This window comes from Pseudorasbora parva, chromosome 1 (assembly GCF_024679245.1).
Source record: "Pseudorasbora parva isolate DD20220531a chromosome 1, ASM2467924v1, whole genome shotgun sequence".
NCBI lineage: Eukaryota > Metazoa > Chordata > Actinopteri > Cypriniformes > Gobionidae > Pseudorasbora > Pseudorasbora parva.
This window is the reverse complement of record NC_090172.1, coordinates 12,750,079-12,769,897: the sequence shown is the minus strand read 5'-3', so window position 1 is coordinate 12,769,897 and position 19,819 is coordinate 12,750,079. Positions and strand designations below refer to the sequence as shown.

General features: G+C 35.4%; 1 protein-coding gene across 2 annotated transcripts; it reads right to left on the bottom strand.

The window, feature by feature from the left end:
- Positions 1-5,080: 5,080 nt before the first annotated feature.
- tollip (toll interacting protein) lies at positions 5,081-19,819 on the bottom strand. Of its 2 annotated transcripts, none has more exons than XM_067425624.1 (6): positions 19,651-19,819; positions 17,090-17,239; positions 15,836-16,018; positions 12,560-12,712; positions 12,131-12,221; positions 5,081-5,674 (listed from the first exon to the last, which is right to left on the bottom strand). In XM_067425624.1, exons 1-6 carry the CDS (start codon positions 19,681-19,683, stop codon positions 5,454-5,456), a joined length of 831 nt encoding a protein of 276 aa, XP_067281725.1. In that variant the 5' UTR covers positions 19,684-19,819; the 3' UTR covers positions 5,081-5,453. The 2 variants fall into 2 exon arrangements, with proteins under 2 accessions (XP_067281725.1, XP_067281652.1); XM_067425551.1 differs by lacking the exon at positions 19,651-19,819 and adding an exon at positions 19,373-19,520.

Below are 19,819 nucleotides of genomic sequence, written 5' to 3'. Positions count from 1 at the left end.
TTTCATGAGAATGACAGCTCTTTTGTTTCTTGTCTAGTAGCTCTTAATAAACTAATGCAAACTTAAGTTTGCTTGCGAGTTTTCATTTTTATGGAAAATTAAAATGGTTTCAAAATTCTGCAAGAAAGAAATCTGTGAAATCTGGTGGGAAGGATTGTGGATTCACAATGTATTGATTTTGGATGCAACCAATGACTATTGCACCATGGTCTTATAAATGATATTTGAATTAGAGGTTAAATCCAAACTGTTATGTTGGTATGGCAAGTATAGCCTTTAAATTTGCATTTATCTAAAGCAACTCAAAATAAAAGAACAGCAATTTGTCAAAGATTCCAACATTTATACAGTACAATGCTTTTTAGAAAGCTGAGCAGAGGAGGCATGCAACTTGCAAAGATCCCTTTGTCCCCACAAAAGACTTGCAAATATTCTGTGTGCTTTGTGCAATGTTATATACTTGCCAATACTATGTGCTATTTGGCATTTTACACTTACTCCTTGGGCTTGTACCATGAAGGTAGTTTAACAAACTCAGGGTTGCAGGATTAGTTTTCAGTTGACAAAACCAAACCAATCTATTCAAGCTTTCCTGGTCCCATGATGCCGAACATCAGCTTTCTGTGTCAACTCAGGCTTTGATCCTAAGTTTAGGTGTTTAACTGTGACATCAGTAGAGAACAGCCAATCACATGCTGTGGATCAGTGGAACTGAGATTCACTTCTCACGAGAGAAGCAGCGATAATCATTTATCTCTTCTGCAATATTACATGATTGAAAATTATAAAGAATTCAAACAAATTTTACACAGCAAGAAGAAAAGACCCATCTATGAAAGAGGATAATTTGAAGAAAATTTCATATGTAAATGCATGTAAAAGTCATGAAGTTGGTTTAGTTGATATAAAGAGAGAATTGAGCATTTAAGTTCACATGTAGTCATTTTTTATAGCTTTATTTATTGATTTTAAAGTGTATTTGTATGACTTTTATATATAGCCTGACAAGCCAGACCCACATCAAGATGTTTGGTCTGGAAACTCACCATTGACAGGGCTCAATCCGAGGGGCGGGATAAACGGTTGTCTTTCAAACTCCCTCTGCATGCGATAGAATAGTGATAGTTGGTAGTTAAACTTTAACAGTATCCAGTCGGCAAAACTCTGAACACATCTTCCCTTCTTAAGAATGACTTCAGTGCAGTTCATTGTTTTTTTCTCAAAGAAAAGCTTAACAAAAAGTGTTCCAGAGCTGGGCCAAAGCTGATTCGAACATTAGCCTGCTTCTTTGTTTTCAAGTAGCACATGGAACCGTGGCAACTCTGCCGTCATTATGTTAAGCCTGTCCCTTGAATCTATACATGATGTGATTGGCCTGAACAGAGTTTGGTTTTTCTAGCTTAGATGTCTATTGAGAGTTGCTAGACTACAAATCAGATCTGCTGCCGCTAGGGTGCGTCTAGATTTCTAGGCTAGGCTAATAGGCTATTTATATTCATTTTAACAAAGTGCCTATTAATGATTGATTAACTAAAATTATACATTGTGCAACTGATTAAGGGTATAATGATTAAATAAATAATATGTAAATCATTCAAAATTGATTATTATAAATAAAATTGTTAATAGTCAGACGCTTTAGTCTTTAAAAACTATTTGCTCTGTAGTGACATTTAATTTGCAGTAGAAACACGGGGAGTGTCTTTATTGAGGCATGTCACTTTGCTCACAGCTGATTGGTCCAATTTTTTAGTTTGAGATATCTTATCCAGAACATAACCTGCGTAAGTAAATGAACCGTTCTTGTAAACAACTCGATAGTACATGAGCAAGACAGTCCAACTAACGAACATATTACAATTATGACAAGATTAGAGTTACAGCAATCACAAAAACACACACAAACCGCTCATTAACAACTCTATAGTACGAGCCGACAGTCCAACTAACGACATATTACAATTACGACAAGATTAGAGTTATAGCGATCACAAAAACACAAACCGTTCTCATTAACAACTCTATAGTACACAAGCACGACAGTCCAGCTAACGACATATTACAGTTATGACCGAATTAGGGTTATATAGATCATGAAAAGAGTAAACAAACATATATTATATATAGTATCTTACTTGTCTGAGACGTTGTGTGAGCTGATGCTTGAAGCACACAGCGAGGAGATTTAGATGCTCCATATGGTGTGGAAATGAACGGGTCTTTATCATCGCTGAAGTGAGTGACAATACGATCGCAAATGGACAAACAAGTGAACATGACACACGAGCATATTCAAGCAGATGTGGTAAAAGTACTCAAAAGTTATACTCGAGTGAAAGTATATATACCTTAATAAAAAAATACTCCAGTAAAAGTAGAAAGTCCTCCATTCAAACATCACTTGAGTAAAAGTACAAAAGTATCAGATTTAAAATGTACTCAAGTACCGAAAGTAAAAAGTAAATATTCAAATTAACTGTAAATATCAATAATTAAGCAGATAAAATCTTTTGGGACTGGTATGCAATGCTTTAATTGAACAAATGATAAGATTAGATACTGCAATTAAGAATTTGTTAGATTTGCAATTAATAAGAAACAATGAAGCACCTTAACGCAGCATAGGGGTTAAAATTAAAATAGACATGTTCCATAACATTAGCTCAATAAAACAGATGAGGAGCAAGATACCATTAACTAGTTCAAAATTAATTCAAAAGCCAGAACCACAATGACATATTACATAACAATACAGTGGAGGGAGAGTGAATAGTCATGTGCCTCAACAAGTAAAGTCATACTATAATTTTGCCAATTGTTATGATTAATGATTAATTAAACAGACAACTGCGAGTCGGAATGCATGGCTTTGAATACATGAATTTACATTATTAGTTAATGTAATATGTTATTAGGGAATTAATGATGTCAATAGCAATTCATATATTAATTAATCTATTAATCATAGAGAATGTTCATTAGTTGCTGAGGCATTAATCATTAATAAATGGTTTAGTTCTTCATTAGTAATACATTAACTCATGATTATCTGTGCATTAGTTAGGCATGAATTATAATAGTGCACCTGTATTGTAAAATGTTACTGATGTTTTCATAGTAAATTGTGTGCCGCAAAATAAAAAAGTTGGGGAAACACTGAGCTAACGTTAGTGTGGCAAACCTGACTTGTCAGCTTTTCCAAGTCTATACCCGACTGGATCATCCATGACCGACCAGACCGGTTTGGAAATCAAGTGTAATAAATACTTAATACTTGGAGCAGGCATGGGGAAATGTATTGGAGTAAAAAGTAAACTTTGCCTTTAATATTGTAGTGGAGTAAGAGTAAAAGTAGATGCAAATAAAATATACTCGAGGAAAGTACAGATCCCCGAAAAAAATACTTAAGTAAAGTATCAAAGTATTTTTACTTGATTACTTACCACCCCTGTATTCAAGCAGCATATATTAGACTAGTTTTCGGCTAATGTCCGTCATGTGTGACTCGTGTGTTTTGAATAATGACGTGTACAGAGCGAGAGCAGTCGCTCTACTCGCCATCAATAGTGACATGACCCTTACCTGCTGATTGGCTACAAGTTTGCTATTCCAGTCAGCCCGTGTTCTTTTTCTAAAACAGTTTTGAAATAAAACTTATCCCACCTTTAATTGTGGGTGTTTTTTTTTTTTTTTTGTTTAATCTTATTTGGCACATTGTTAGGCAAATGTGAGCGCTGGCAAAAAAGGCAGCTCTCATGACACGTCATGTTCAGGCTGTGCAGGGGACGGGAGGACTTTCATATGTCAACAGTCATGGTTGAGGTTTATTATAATCGGATACCACAACAATTTATTTCAAAATCGTTCGTTTGTTCGGCCCATTTCAAGCAAGCTTCGCTCAGTGTCTTAAACTGAAGAAAGGGGCAACTGTATTCCTGCAAGCAGTAAGCAGGGATTTATCCACTTATTGACTAGTGGTTTAAACAATTTATGATTAAATTTGAAAGTTTCTTAGAAAGACGCACTGTCTAGATGATGCAATATGCTAGCACAGTAACAATAGGAAACTCCAAGTACCATACAAACCTAAATAGTGTCTAATGACAAAGGTTAATATTATTTTGTATTACAAAATAAAACCGTAGATACGTTGCTTAAAGATCGTTTACTCAATCCTTCTAGCAAATGTCAACCTTTTCCACCATATAAGTTAAAACGACAGCCATTTGACAAGGCTATTAATTTTGTAAAAATATGTTATTTATATTTTTGAGAACTGTGATGCCTATGATGTTTTTGCATGCTTGTATTTCAGAGTACATCACAGTCACTGCGTAGCCGACATTGTGACTAACGTTTTATAAACATGCAATATCATTGACAAAAAAAAGCAGAGCTCAACATTAATATTCATGACTCTTCCAAATAAAGCAAAAACAGAGCATTACATCATAGGGACAATTTATAGGGCTGTAAATAGACCTGTAAAACTGATTCTGGACAATTTTTGCCCTTAAATAAGCCCCATACCCTCTATGTAGATATCAGATAACAATTTAACATATTGTTTCAACTCATTCTAGGGCACCTTTAAAGATGCACAATATGATGCAAAAAGAAGACAGTGAACTCAAAATGAGTTAAAGAGTAAGTTTAGTATCACACCGACCGAATGCTATTGCTATTATAGAAAACGAATCACATTAAAACATTTAACATTAGTTAAAATAATCACTTAATGCACACAGTACTGCACAAATTATAGTGGCCACGAAAGGTCTTCAATGCATTCAATCTGGGCCAATATAACACAGTAAGGTGGATAGGCTATACCGCACCCCATCAGTTATGGTAGTTGGTTCTATACTGCCACCTATTGGCGCAGTTGTGTAACTTAGAGAAGATTAACTTGATTCACAACAAAACAACTTTTGTTATCTCAAGATCACAAGAAATCTGTCACGATCACAAGATAAGACAGAAAAAAAAATATATTATCCATAGACGTTCAGAGCTTCCGTATTTCTGATAGTTGTCATAAAGTGGTTTGTGCACATAGAAAAGACCCATCAACATGGCATACTCTGATATCTCTTTAATAATCTTCAAAATAAATTATATTCATGTACATTTATGTAACTAAATGCATACAGATAAAAGCATAATATCAAACATCTTTAAGACATGGGATCACTACAATACAGATATGGTATACTGCCCTCAGTGGACATGTGACAAGATACTTTGCAAAATTATCCTACATTCTCTATAACATTCCAGAAACATTCATTCTGAATGCTGAATTTAGCAAAAACAATTACAAGTTGTTAGATTTACTTGCTACTATTAAGGGTTGATAGATTTCAGTGCGCATTTTTACAAGATATTTTTGGTATAAAGTTTTATATTGTTGGTACAGTTGAATATTTAAGCTCTGCGTGGTTGTTCTCCAGTTAAAGCTCCTCTGCCATCTGTAGCAAGGAGTTAATGGCAGCATCCTTGTTGCCCTGCTGGGCCTCTAAAACAGTGCGAATCACCTCCTTGTCCAGGTTGGGAAACATATCCTGAAGGGCTTTAAGGTCTTCTTCACTGCAAGGGGTGCTCTGTGGTACAACAGGAGGCACGGCTGGCATTCCCATGGGTACCACACCTTGGTTGTACATACCAGGGACGCCTAGGTAAAAATTTGGACAAAAGAGAATTTTTATTATTAAACAAAGTATTTAAATGCACACGGGAAACAATTTTCATATTCTTAGCCATAGTCATAGTCTTGCTTTCTCACTTTAACCCTGACATATGAAAAAGTAGTTATAAACAAATTGTTTCACGTTTGGAATCATATTTGAAACTTTTCAGGCTTTTATGGCTCAGATAATATGATGCAGTGTGACTATGGCAATCATACTAAAAAAGGAAAGAACACCAACATTTTATTCAGAGGCCCAAAATGCAATTTGGTGCAGATGCCGATATTTATATGACGAAATGTAAGATGAAATTCTGATAGCTTGTAGTGTAAATCAATAAGACTTTTCTAACAGTGTAGTAGACTACTTACTAGGGGTAAGACAATATTGATACACGTGAGTATCACAATATTTTGTTTGATCGATACTGTATCGATTCTCAAAAACACTGGATCGATATTTATATATTTATTTATTTACATCCAGGATTCGTGGCTCTGTGTTTGAATTAAACCACAGACTGTATACAACCTCAGCGTTAGATGGCCGTGTTATCCCAGAACGTAATTGACGCAGAGCCAGAGAAGTGCAAGGTTAATGTTTGTGTGTGCATTAGCATTAGCAAACCTCACAAGAGTCAAGACCTGTCTATGGTCAAGACCATAGAATTATTTCGCTCCCGCAGTATACAGAGCTGAAGTGTGGACTCATTTTGGCTTCAGCTACAAAGAAGCCACTAAGGAAATCGACAATCATTTTGTTTGCAAAATAGGCCAAGATAAAATCCAGTACACAAGAAACATTGGGTGCTTCCCAATTCTTATTTGTGCATCCTCGTTTCCTTTCCTAGCTTCCTTTCCTCTCTCCTTAGCTCCGCCCCTTCAGAATGCGAGGGAAGGATGCGAGGGATAGACGCGAGGACAGAGGAATTAAATCAAGTGAAATGATATATCCTCGCTCCCTTTAACATCACTTTAAAGTGGCGTCAGTTAATGATGACTCTGCACCGCTGGATTTAGTCAGGATTCTTGAACATAGAGATAACTATGTATATTGTGAGCTTCAGCCTCCACAAAATACCACATTTGTCCATATTTTAATTAATATAACCAGTTATTATTAACAATGAAGTATTCATTGTATAGTTTTAGTTTCTATTTGTTTCTTTCAATTTCTTGTGCTTTGATATAATTCTGCAGCTGTCAGTTGTTGTTATTTGACAAAACATTTGTGTCTTGTACATGTAAACATAATAATAATAATGAATAAACTGTGGCACGATGTGAAGGGGGAGGAGAATTAATGCGTGCGTCACGTTTAGTTGATAAAACACTTCCGCAAAGGATACTCTAATGTATCCTCACGCATGGAAGCCTCCTCACGGTGCAATTAGAGAATTGAGATCTCCTACAAGATGGATGAGCTCCATCGGTTTCCGGGTCATAGGATGGAGGACGGAGGAGTGAGGAAACAAGGAGGGATATTGAAAAGCACCCATAAAATCAGAGAGCTCACTTAACATCCTGACGTCATCCGCATTGCTGAGAAGCGTTTCGATAGAATATACACAGCACATTTTCCTCTCAGGAACAAAATAAACACACACCAAAACTGAGAGCGGTGGCAGCAGAATGAAAGCATCTGATCATAGTGATGTGGATATGGATACACCAGCTCTGCAGATCAGTAACTTGATATGGCACTTTATACAATATACACTGTGTTAAAGAAAACAGCTTTACAGTATTAAATATAAAACAGTCATTCAGTCATGGATCACTTTCTGTTGCTAAAGAGTTTAGACATGAAAAACCACTATACTGTGAATCTTTAAAACATGCACAAATCCTGAATCCTGCAGTCACTTTACCATTTCCCTTTACTTAGATTGCACAAAATAGTGATATAAATGATACTGTATTAATTAAATAAAACAGTTACTTGTCATGTTTTATGCATATGGTTGTGCTCTTTATTCTTTTAAATTAATCTTTCTAAAAAAAAAAATTAATGTTTTTTCGTACAATATCGCAATACATCATATCGTAACCCCTGTATCGTTATATGTATCGTTGGCAAGATTCTTGGCAATGCAGAGCCCTACTACTTACATAAAATGTATATAAATTAGGGCTGTCAATCGATTAAATTATTTCATTTTGATTAATCATATATTGTCACGAGTTAACTTGCGATTAATCGCAATTTAATAGCACATTTTTGTGTTATGTGTAATGTTGCTGTTGGAGCATAAATAATACCTGTACAATTATAAAGCTCTAAGTTCAATGCCAAGCGAGATATTTTATTTAACAGAAGTTCCCTTTCAAAGCCTACAGCGAACGGCCGGTTTGGACTACACCCCTGCACTTCCTTCAGGAATGACGTCACTAGAACCGTTTGTTGACTAACCCTCTGCCCACAAGAACACACAAAAGGGGGCGTGGTCTTGTTGCTCTCCAACGTGGAGAAGAGCGCGCATTCAGCGCTTACATCTCCCCGTTATAGTAAGAGGCAAGACCTTTCCGGGCAAAGTGCGCTAGGCTGCTGTCCAATCACAACACGGGAAGTGCTGGCCCAATCAGAACGCATTACGTATTTCTGAAGGAGGGACTTCATAGAACAAGGAAATCATCAGGCCGTTTTTAGGACAGAGGAAACAGCGCTGTACAGATAAGTAAATTGTGTGAAAAATACTGTTTTTTTACACGCGAAACATGAACTCATGTTATATTGCACACTGTAAACATAATCAAAGCTTCGAAAACACGCGAAGAATGGGACCTTTAAATTAATATTAGTTTCAAGTTTTTAATACTCTAACCAACATTGGTATGGACAAATATGCATGCTTTATGCAAAGTATGTTTATTATTAGTGAAACCATACTCAGAGCATGTAGACTAGACATGTATCAAAGGTCACAGATGTTTTTCAAAGAACTAGTTCATGTCTCTTAAGCCTAAGCTTAAAAATTCAGAATAAGCAGTAATTTCTCTCATGTTAAGAATATAAATAAAGGGAGTTTTTACACTTGCAGTTTAATTCAGAACAGGGCACAGTTCGTATGAAAAATGTCGTGTGGACCTGAGAGCGCACCATTATCATACTATACCTGGAGGAGGAATATAGTGTGGCCCCTTTAAGAGATACGCGTTCCCTATTGAACTGCCGGTATTTTGTGTGTGCGTGCCAAACTGTGCCACGATTCACACAAACAGAGTGAGAAACACGGACTCAGGAGCGCTCTTGATCAGAAAAGTTACCTGCGTATTCATTGTAGCCGATTGTAATTTATTTGAGTGGTGATGGTGTTAATGATTTACCTCGGATATGAGCGAGAGTGAGCTTGCAGTGTATTTGTGCATCCCACCCGAACTGCAGAGAATGTGATCAGTGAAAAAACACACTTTACTTTCGACCTGGACTCTAATAAAAGTCTAAGAAAATATGGTAGCTTATGTAGGCTACAACTGCAATTGTTTCAGAATAATGTTATTGTTAACCCTTTTCTTTTCCTATTAATGTTTGCTGCTGCATCCTTTACGTCTATGGCTGATCTCAATTTCTCCAACTACGGGCCACAGATCAAACAGAAAATGGGCGCTGCGTTAATAAAATTAGTACCGTTTAAATTAATTTGCGTTAATGCGTTAACGCATTACTTTTGACAGCCCTAATATAAATACAGTGGCAAGAAAAAGTATATGAACCGCTTGCAGAATCTGTAATTTTTTTTATTAAGTACTGTCCTCAATAAGACATTTTACATAAAACAATGTTTGAGATCCATTTTTTTTCTTCACACTGAAGACAACTGAGGGACTCAAACACAACTATTAAAAAAGGTCAAACATTCACTGATGCTCCAGAAGACACAAACATTTGAACAGTATGAAGATATCCTTCATGCTCAAAAAAACCCGTCTCCGGCGCAATAATTCTGATCTTTCATGTATTCACACTCTTGTGTAATCGACGCACCATCCTAAATAAACCCGTCTCTTCAGTGATACCCTGAAATTTTGAATAATCCGATCTAATATGATTTCTGACCTGTAAGGTTGCCAGAATAATAATCATACACGGTGTGTTAATAGGCCAGAGGAGAACTGGCACCCCGACTGAGTCTGGTTACTCCCAAGGTTTATTTTTCTCCATCATGCCCTGATGGAGTTTTGGTTCCTTGCCACTGTTGCCTTTGGCTTGGCTTGCTCAGTTGGGGACACAAAAATTATGATCAAAGTTATTCAACTAATTATACAAATAAAATTTATGAATTATGTTTTAATTAATTCTATAAACTATAATACTGATCTGCCAACATTGTCACTATATGATAAATTAAAATAAGCTGATAACATCAGTTTTCTCCAGAACGACTGTACAGCCAAATCTAATTTTGTTGCAATATTATCCTGTTTGACGCTGTGAAGCTGCTTTGTCACAATTGTGATTGTAAAAGCGCTATATAAATAAAGTTGATTGATTGATATCCTAATTTTTCTTATTTTGATTAAATATATATTTTTTATTTAGTACTGCCCTTCAGAAGCAAAAGAAGATACATGTTTGCCGGAAGACAAATCATTAGCCAGGTTATTATTAGTTATGTTAGCCCCTATCTAATCCAAAAATAATAAATAAGGTTATTAATTAATTGACTAAAACAGGATCAGAGATAAATTATTACTCACATCATCGCTACACTTCCTTATTTTCGGACATCTGAAATAATCCAGCAAATTAAGCTGCCTTTTCACGCTTAAATGCTACACTCTTTGATCTTCTTTCGGTCTGTAATTCATGAAGCAAAAATGTGACCACCGTAAACTTTAATTTACACACAGATGGCAGGTGAAAAATAAAACTTGCATTGAATCTAATGGCAAAAAGTATATGATTAAGGGGGAATTTTCAATAAGTAGGGGTGACGTCCCCCCTGTCTTCCCTGGGAATTGTGCCAACTGCAAATTCTATTTAAAAATTCTTAATTAATTTGAATTCATTGTTTTTAAATCAGTTTGAATGTGACTCATACTTTCATACTTGTTTCCTTACTGGATGAATCGATTTTGAACTAACCTTCCTTCAAACGGTGATTTTGCTTAGATTTGCATCTGTGCTTATAACCAAAACCTTTTATCCCAGTACTTCTGTGATACAGAAATAATGTTACTGTTACTGTTAATGTTACTGTGAGTTTGAAAAGATTATTTGTGAAGCTTTTTCATACATTCATTTCAATGCTTTGGAGTGATCGTACTTGCCAAAGGTCTTAATAGACATAGCCAAATAATAGTCATTTAGAAAATTAAATCACATGGGTGTTTGAATCGAGATTGGGATATTTTAACAAATAATCATGCAGCTGTGTCATAATAGGCCCTGAATTTAAGCACAATCGCTTAATGTTCGATTACATTTTTAAGATGAATGTTGCCTGATTATAAAGCAGTGGCTGATTGCTTGGTGCATCCTTACGCCTGTTTCACACCGCAAGCGTGAGCAGCGCGTGAGCAGCGCGTGAGCAGCACTTCAGCGTAACTACACCGTGACTGCAGCTACAGACGGGCGAGAGTATTCACACTGGAAGCGTTGGTGCAGCGTCACAGCAGCGGCTCCCACAATGATAGAGCCTATAGCTGTCTGAGTATTAAATACTAAACTAAAATAAATTATTATATTTTCTGGCTAGTTTACTTTACTTTTTATAATACTTTCACCCAAACTGAATAATTAAAACAAGTTTAAATGGGTAAATCTTCTACAGATGATTTTTATTCTTCGTTTTCTTTAATTACATACTCAAGTTATTGTTAAAACACACCATGTGTGCTTCTTGTGTGCATTTTGAGCGCTTTTGTGATATTATATTTATTTTGTCCATCAAAAGTGTGCTTTCGCTTTACACCGTGACTGCAGCTGCAGACCGAGAGCCTTTACCTGTCTGAATATTAATTACTAAACTAAACGAAAGTTTGTTATATTTTCTGGCTAGTTTACTTTATTTTTTATAATCATAACCATACTTTCACCCAAACTGAATAATCAAAACAAGTTTAAATTGCTAAAATCTTCCACAGATATTTTTTATTCTTCGTTTTCTTTTCTGACATACTCCAGTTATTGTTCAAATACACTACACGTGCTTCCTGTGTGCATTTTAGGCACTTTTTGTGTGAAATCACATTTATTTTGTCCTTTAAAAGTGTGCTTTCACTTTAATTGAGCGTCAGCAGCGCAGCAAAAATAGGCTCGCAGCCGAAACCCCCGCTTCACTGCTGCTCACGCGACGCTCCTGCTTGACGCTCAAGCGCTGCTCCTGCTCCCGGTGTGAATGCACTCATTGATTAACATGGGCGGCGAAAAAAATACGCGCTGCTCACGCTTGCGGTGTGAAACGGCCGTTAGTTATGATGATAGATTGTTAAACAAACCTGCTATGGGCACATATCCAATGCCTTGCTGATAAACTGTAGGCATCAGAACCACAGGTTGCGGCTGCATCATCATTCCTGCTGGTATTGTCTTTGACAAAGAGAAAAAAAAAATTATTCAATAAAGGTTGACAAGCTCTTTCTTTGAGAGAGCTATTGTTCTTATACTTTTTTTCATTTATAGTGCATGTATGAATTTTAGAACATGTCCTGACCAGGAAATTTGCTCAGGTAACAAGTAATTTGATAAAAAAAAATGCAGAATGACACAATTGTAGCAAAGAGATTGTATCCATTACAATCGCAATCACGCTGGTTTACAACTTACATCAACATTATGCAACAGCTTTTATATTTTGTTTTCAATAAAATGTGATTGAGACATGCCATAATTCTCAGTTAATGCACAGAATTATTTTTAGGACTTACTGCAAAAGACATGACAAGATTAATCATGCCCTCTTTGTCATCACCCTGTCTTCCGCTCAAACTGTACCACTCATCCACTACGGTGCCCTCGCGCAGGCCCTCTGGGATAGTCACGTGTGTCCATGCGATGCGATCATCCATGGAAAATGCCCTCTGTTCACCAACACACAACAAGCATCAGTAAGGAGAAGGTTTCTGCCAGAAAACTTACCATAACATTTAGGTTTTCAGAATTTAAGATTTCATGGTTTTAAAAAGTTGTGTTTGTTTGTCTGTCCTTACAGCTAACATAAGTTTAACTGTTAATTATTTAATGGACAGCTGGAAGAAATGGCTTTCTAAAGCAGGGTCTTTCAAATGGAAGGCTTTTTAAAGGACAACTCCGGCAAATTTTTAAGTTTATCTTGATCGTAATATCTTTGTGAGCACAGTCTATAGAAAAATAAACGAACCGGATCGGTCTTTGCAACACGGAGCTGTTACAGTTAATGCCCAGAGCCCCACTCAGCTAAACAGCAGTTATGGGGCATAAATGTAAAGGGTTGCTTTGTGCCTCTTAACAGACATAAAATGCAAATAAAATGTCTGTCCAACAAGAACAGATCCCTTACATGACAACGAGATGCGTTTAGCCACTTAGCCATTGTTTAAATTCACCAGTTTTAGACGGCTAGCTGTAGTCTCGCACTGAAGTCCTGTGGGAACTCAATTGTAGCCAGAAAAAGGCAAATAGTCCAGTTGGTAAGACCGTTGTGTGTAAGAAGAGGCTCTGCTCTACGGTTCTCAGTATTGAACGTGTCAGCTAGCCGTCTAAAACACTATTTAGGTGAATTTAAACAATGGCTAAGTGGCTAAAAGCATCTCGTTGTCATGTAAGGGATCTGTTCTTGTTGGACAGACAAGATTTGCACAAATAAAAGTAATACCATATGAGTGGGATTTTACAAAGTCTATTTTATACTAAACCATCAAAAACACAACTTTAAAAACTTTACAGTTCAAATACAAGTTGTGACAAAAACAAAAACTTTTCGTAATAGAAAAAACCTTGCATTTCAGCCTTTAAAACCTTTTTAAGAAAAGGGATGACAAAAACAAACTTTTTTTTAAATGAATATAAAAATATTTTTTTTAATTAATATAAATATAATGATTTATTTTTAAACAAATAAATTACATTTAAATTACATTATATTTAAACAAATAACACTTTATTTGTTATTTTTTCTTTGATTTTTTTTCATGGCCTTTTGATGAATCTGAACTTAAGTATCTTTTAAGGACCTGAAGGGAACCTGTAAATCTTTTTCACTTATTGCTGTGAAAATGTTTGTGTTCCTGTGACATAAACAGGTGCCTATTTCTCTGATCAGTAGTTGATAGTAAAATGAAAGTGTGATAATTCTGAAGAAACAATTAATTGTAATTCAGCAAAACAACCATGATTATTAGTTTAAGTGATTATGCAGTTTTCAATGACTACAACTGGACTAAAACACAGACTTTTACAGAACAAGGGTTAAAAGTGGGATAGGTAGGACTGATCTAAAACACTTTTGTCCAAATTTATTTTAACTTTCTTTATATGTCAATACATAATTAAAATGTAAGTACTCTAAAAAGGAGAGTATAAAAATCGGTTGACTCTAGACTTTTTAATCTGCAATAAACACCGCTCATTATTTTCATTCGGGACGAAACAAATTATTGGCTTGGGCGACTGTTACTCACTCTCGCTACCATGGCGACCAGCGCTTTTGCTACAGGATCTGCCCACATGCGCGCGCTCGTTTGATTTGAGCAGTTGAAACCGAGGCAAAATAATGGCAGAGAATGCACAGAAAGCCTTTGGATAAACAAAAAAAAATCAAACGTGAGTAAATATCTGCGTGGCTTTTCAACGATGGTGAGAACTGAGGGACCTGAAAAACGACTCATTGCTGGCTGTATTTCTGCTGGACAGGTAATCTTTCATTTTGATTTAAAAAAAAAAATTGGTTTATGTTTTAATGAAGCATGTATCAAGAGCACATGAAGCTGCACGATATAGCTAACATACCATTACTTAGCATAAAGTTACAATATTATACACTTAGCCATTAGTAGAGATGATAAATACTCAATATGCTTGGCTCGAGTTGATTGCTGTTGTGTTGAATTTCGCAAAATGTAACTTTAGATAACAAAATGCATGTGTAAAAGCTAGTACACCACATCCAGGAACTTCTTTTAGAACTAAGTTAGCTTTAGCTACTACTAATCAACAATGCTTTCATCATGGAGACTCTTACATGCAAAACACAGAATATGTTATGAATCTTACACGAAATTCATCTTCATTACAGTATAACTGATGTTATTGGAAAAACATGATGCTACCCATTTTCTTTGCCTTATAGATATATCTAGCTTGTTACCAAATCAAACAAAAAAATATTTTAAACTTTACCAGTACCGGTATTCTAGCTTGATAGTGAGTACAAAAAAACATCTTATATGTTTATATTCATACTGATAAAGTTCGATTTTATATTAAATGTGATTCTGACATGATGTTACTACATGCACACTGCTCGTCTGAGGTAAATAATGTGTCTTCCAGCTGAGCGGTCGGTGAGGCGTGTTCATGTGTTTTGGGGGCGTGGCTTTGGAAAGAGCCCAGAAAGGAGAAACGAGAAGGAGAAAGGTGGAGTGAATGAAATAATGAGCTGTTTTTAAAACAGTCGTGAGAGGTCTACAGACACTCAAATTTTATACTTCCTTTTTTAGAGTACTTACATTTTAATTATGTATTGATATATAAAGAAAGTTTAAACAAATTTGGAAAAAAAGGTTTTTAACCAATTCCTACCTATCCTATCTTCAAGCCTTGTCCCAGACTAAAGGCAACTTGCACCGACTTATCTTAAAATATGTCAGTGCCATGTTTTTTTTGTTTTGTTTTTCTACAGCAAGTTTATGAAAGCTACTTAAATGTCCTAATATAACTAAGGTCTAATTCTGGGTTAATCTAAGCCCTGTCTTTGAAACCAGGAAAAAGTCACCTATAAAATAAAGATAAATAAAATATTATAAATACTATATTTTAACAAATATTTTTATAACATTAATTTAGATTGCATTATATTGAGGATCCATGAAAAAAAATAGATGAGAGCTTTCTATTATACATAGCTATTTTTAGTAGATAAAATTAGGTAAAACAAAATTATGGTATTCTCAACAAAAATTAGAAGGTTTTATATGTAATACGATACAAAGTTATTTCAGTCTGACCTCATCAAAGATTTCCAGATAGAAGGAGTCCACCCCGGGTGGGACAGTGCACTGGATGACCTTGTTCCAGCGAGGATTCTTTGCTCCATTGTGGGCAGTAGGAGTCTCATAGACAGCATACCCAAGTCGAATCCTACAGTAAGGGTCCATACGTGTCATACCATAGTTCTTTGCGAGCTTTGCCTGTGAAAAAAAAAAAAAGATTCTGGTATAAGACAATATCATAGAAATCAAGCATTTGCATTTCCTTTTAAATATCCTATATTATTTTTGGACACCTAAAGTCACAGATGAACAACAAAAAGTGTGTGGTAATGAGCCAGTTATGTAGAAATTCAGTATTAGGCAAAGCAACTGGCTGAAATGCATTGATCATGTAAGCGCCTAATCAGTGCTTCAACCACAGAAAACGTGAACGATGTAAATAACGTTATTATTATACTATTATTATACCTTTAAACAGGTTAGTCACTTTTACGAGAAAGACCTGCAGCATGAAACATAAAAATACACGTGGTAAAGCAGACATATTTTCTACATAAAAAATGTAAGATTTATCCTATAATTATACATGAAATATTGACACTGGCCAAAGTTGCAAAGCTGTTGCAAAGGTACAGTAGCATTCACTCTTGTCTAATGAATTTTCATGGTCAAAATATGGTAATTTAAATAGGAATCCAATCAATCAGGAATTTTGAGCAAGGACGAAAGAATTTTCTAATATGACGGCATCTTAACTCAGATGCTGATTCATTCTCCAGTCAATAACAGCTCAAGAAATAATCAGTCAACAGACCAGAAAAACGTAAATACTAAGATACGCCAGCTTGAGATCGACTCTCGGCCATTCTCGGATATGTTGGAAATATATTTACCTCAGAAACATTAAACAATGCCCATAGCTAGTCAAATGGGAAAATGGACTATGGAGAAATTTAATATTAATTTACCTGAAAATAATAAAAAATGGCATGTTTTCTGATATGTAGCTAGCAACGTAAAAATGTGCTGTGAAATAGATTAATCATATCTAACATAAAAGTTGTTTACATAATATTATATTATATATATATATACACCTATATTATGTGAACAAAAATGTATTTTAGATGTAATTAATCGATTTGACAGCACTAATAAAAATGTACAGTATTATGCTTTGCAATGTATCAAAAAAAGTTTCTCAAAAATGAAATTCTCTTCAGAAATAATTTATTGCTGACTAATATTAAGATAACACATACAAAGTACCTGTACTACAGTGATGCTGAGGCGACCAGCTGTTCCTAAAGCTCCTCCATACTGCAGCTGTCGGGCTGCCTGGGCATCTAACTGTACTTGCTGCTGCTGTTGAGTCGGGGTGATCCTCAGAAAATCCTGAGGCAACTCACCAATGTAGACCTAAACACAGAATAGGAACATAAAAAATAATTATAAAAAAATACCTCTTTTAAATGTAATTGCTAGTTATTCATTTCTGTGATCATCTCTAATTATTAGTGATTACTGGTTGACATAAGGGGAAATTAAGAAATATGGCATCCCTATTTTACTCAATGTTTGATGAAAAATCGGGTTGATGTGCTTTCTGGTAAAGTGATTGAACTGTTTGAATTTTGCATCAAAAGAAACTATAATGTTTGCAAATCTATCTCCGAAAACAAACCATGGAAGCAATGGAAAATAAGCAAGTGTTCAACTGAATCAAAAGTTGTTGTTTAAAGCTGCAGTCCATTAGATGTACCTCTTTGTTGCCATCTCTTTTTAAAACCTGTAATTATTTGCGGAATTATCATCTTAACATGGGTTGTGCCTGGCTCCTCAGTGCAGTTGAATCTAATGTTTTGAGGAGTATGTGTGGCTGTCATTCATTCACCACACCATTGTGGATACTGTACTTCAGAATCACAGATTCTACATCTTGGAAGTATGACCCAAATAAGAATTTTCACCGGAAAAAGTCATCTGAACAAGTTGTAACATGTCTGCCACTTTTGTTCTGACCAACTGAGAAAAAAAAAGCATTAATCTCACTACCAACAGTGACTGAATCTAATGATTGCTCAGCTCACATCACATCAAACCATGCAAATTATTATTATTATTACATTTTGTTCTCAAATTGTTAATGTTAACAACATCAGGACTGCGTATTTATGGTGTATTAGCGTTACCTATAGATTTCAATTTCAGTACAGTCTCATCTTTTGCTTTTGACTACAGGTCTGATGATTGTCGTTTGGACCTTTTTTGGATTACAATCCGCCATCAAAATATGTTTAATTATTCCAGATGCTTTGAGAAAAGGATATAAGTGATTTACCACCAGCAGCATCCTCACAAGTGACATGCCTACAAGCCGGACTCCTTCTTTATGTACAGACGTGAAGTAATGACGCAAAGACAAACAGCAGAAACTCGAATTTCCCACAGAAAGCTACCAGTACCACTCAGATTATAAAACATTATTAGAAGCTTAACGATGTGAATGGGGCTAAGGTAAGGAGTCGTTTTGAACACTGGCTGGTTATGTACTTGCTCGAAAAATTATTTTAGATAATTTTTAACCAAACTAAAATTTATAATGTGATCTAAACTAGAATGTTGGGATCCTTATACTTGCCAGGTTTGGCAATTAAAGTTAATATATCTGATTGCTTCTTTTAACAGAAGTAAAAATGGGTCTTTTATTAAGTCCCAAAGAATTCCATCAACTTCATTTTGTTCATTTTGTTGCTGGTCGCCTACTGTTCATCATTATTAGCGGGTGATTTCTTATAATAATAATTTTTGTGGCCATTACATTTTATAAATTAGTGGCCCAAAGTGATGTCCAGAGGACCCTACAAGTTTGGAATTGAGGAAAATATTAAAAAGATATATGGAAAAAAACAGACTAAACTTGGTTAAAATATTTATTTGACAATATTTAACTAAAGGTTCAGAAGTTAATTTTCCTAGGCTGGACATAATTTACCCCAATTTTTACACACACACACACACACACACACACACACACACACACACACACACACACACACACACACACACACACACTTGTATTACACCATAGACTCATTAGGCTGATACAAAATGAATACAACAACTTAGCTCACAAAAAAAAAAAAAAAAAAACAGAGCCAGGAAAAATTCAGAACTCTTTTTGAGGTCATTTACAAAAGAAAATGACCAAACCACTGCTGAACATTGTAGAATTTTCATTGTAAATATACTCTTAGTATATGTTACTATTGTTTTGTCTTTTAGTGTATATTGATATATATACAATATATTGTATATTGTGTATATTGACACCCCCCCCCCCCCAAAAAAAAGAAGACGTGTCCTTATTACGTCATGCGTTCAACTTCCCATAACAAACTAAATCACGAGACCGATGTAGCTAACACCGTGCATAAAATATTACATGTAAACTATTTTATGTTTAGTTACAACACGGACACGTTAGTCTTTAAAGTATTGCATACAATTATTCGGTAACCTAGTCATCACATCTTGACATGTATTACCTACTTGTTGTGAAGGACTCAACGTTGGTTTCTGCAACACAAAATCAAGAACCGCCATACGTATTTGTCCATATTGATACGTTGTGCGTCAAACCTTATGTTGTTTAGACGCCGCTTGAACTGTCTTCATCGTGTAACATCTTTACATGGCTATTGTTACGTTGGTAATCCTGTACTGCGCAACTTTCAACGTTTGTTTTCATTGGGAGAAATGTTTATTATGCCGCGTGAGCAAGCTAGCATGCTGCTATTAGACTGTATTTAAACAAAACAAACTCTTACCTGTCCCCGTTGCGTGCTAATTGTTGTTGCCATTCCGAGGTTAGATAGACAACTCTTGTCTTATTTTCCAAATAAGCAAAATATAAAAAATAATTACGTCAGAATGCACTGATGTCTAACGATATGCATCAGCGAAGCTCACAACAGGAAATGAACAACCACCCTCTCA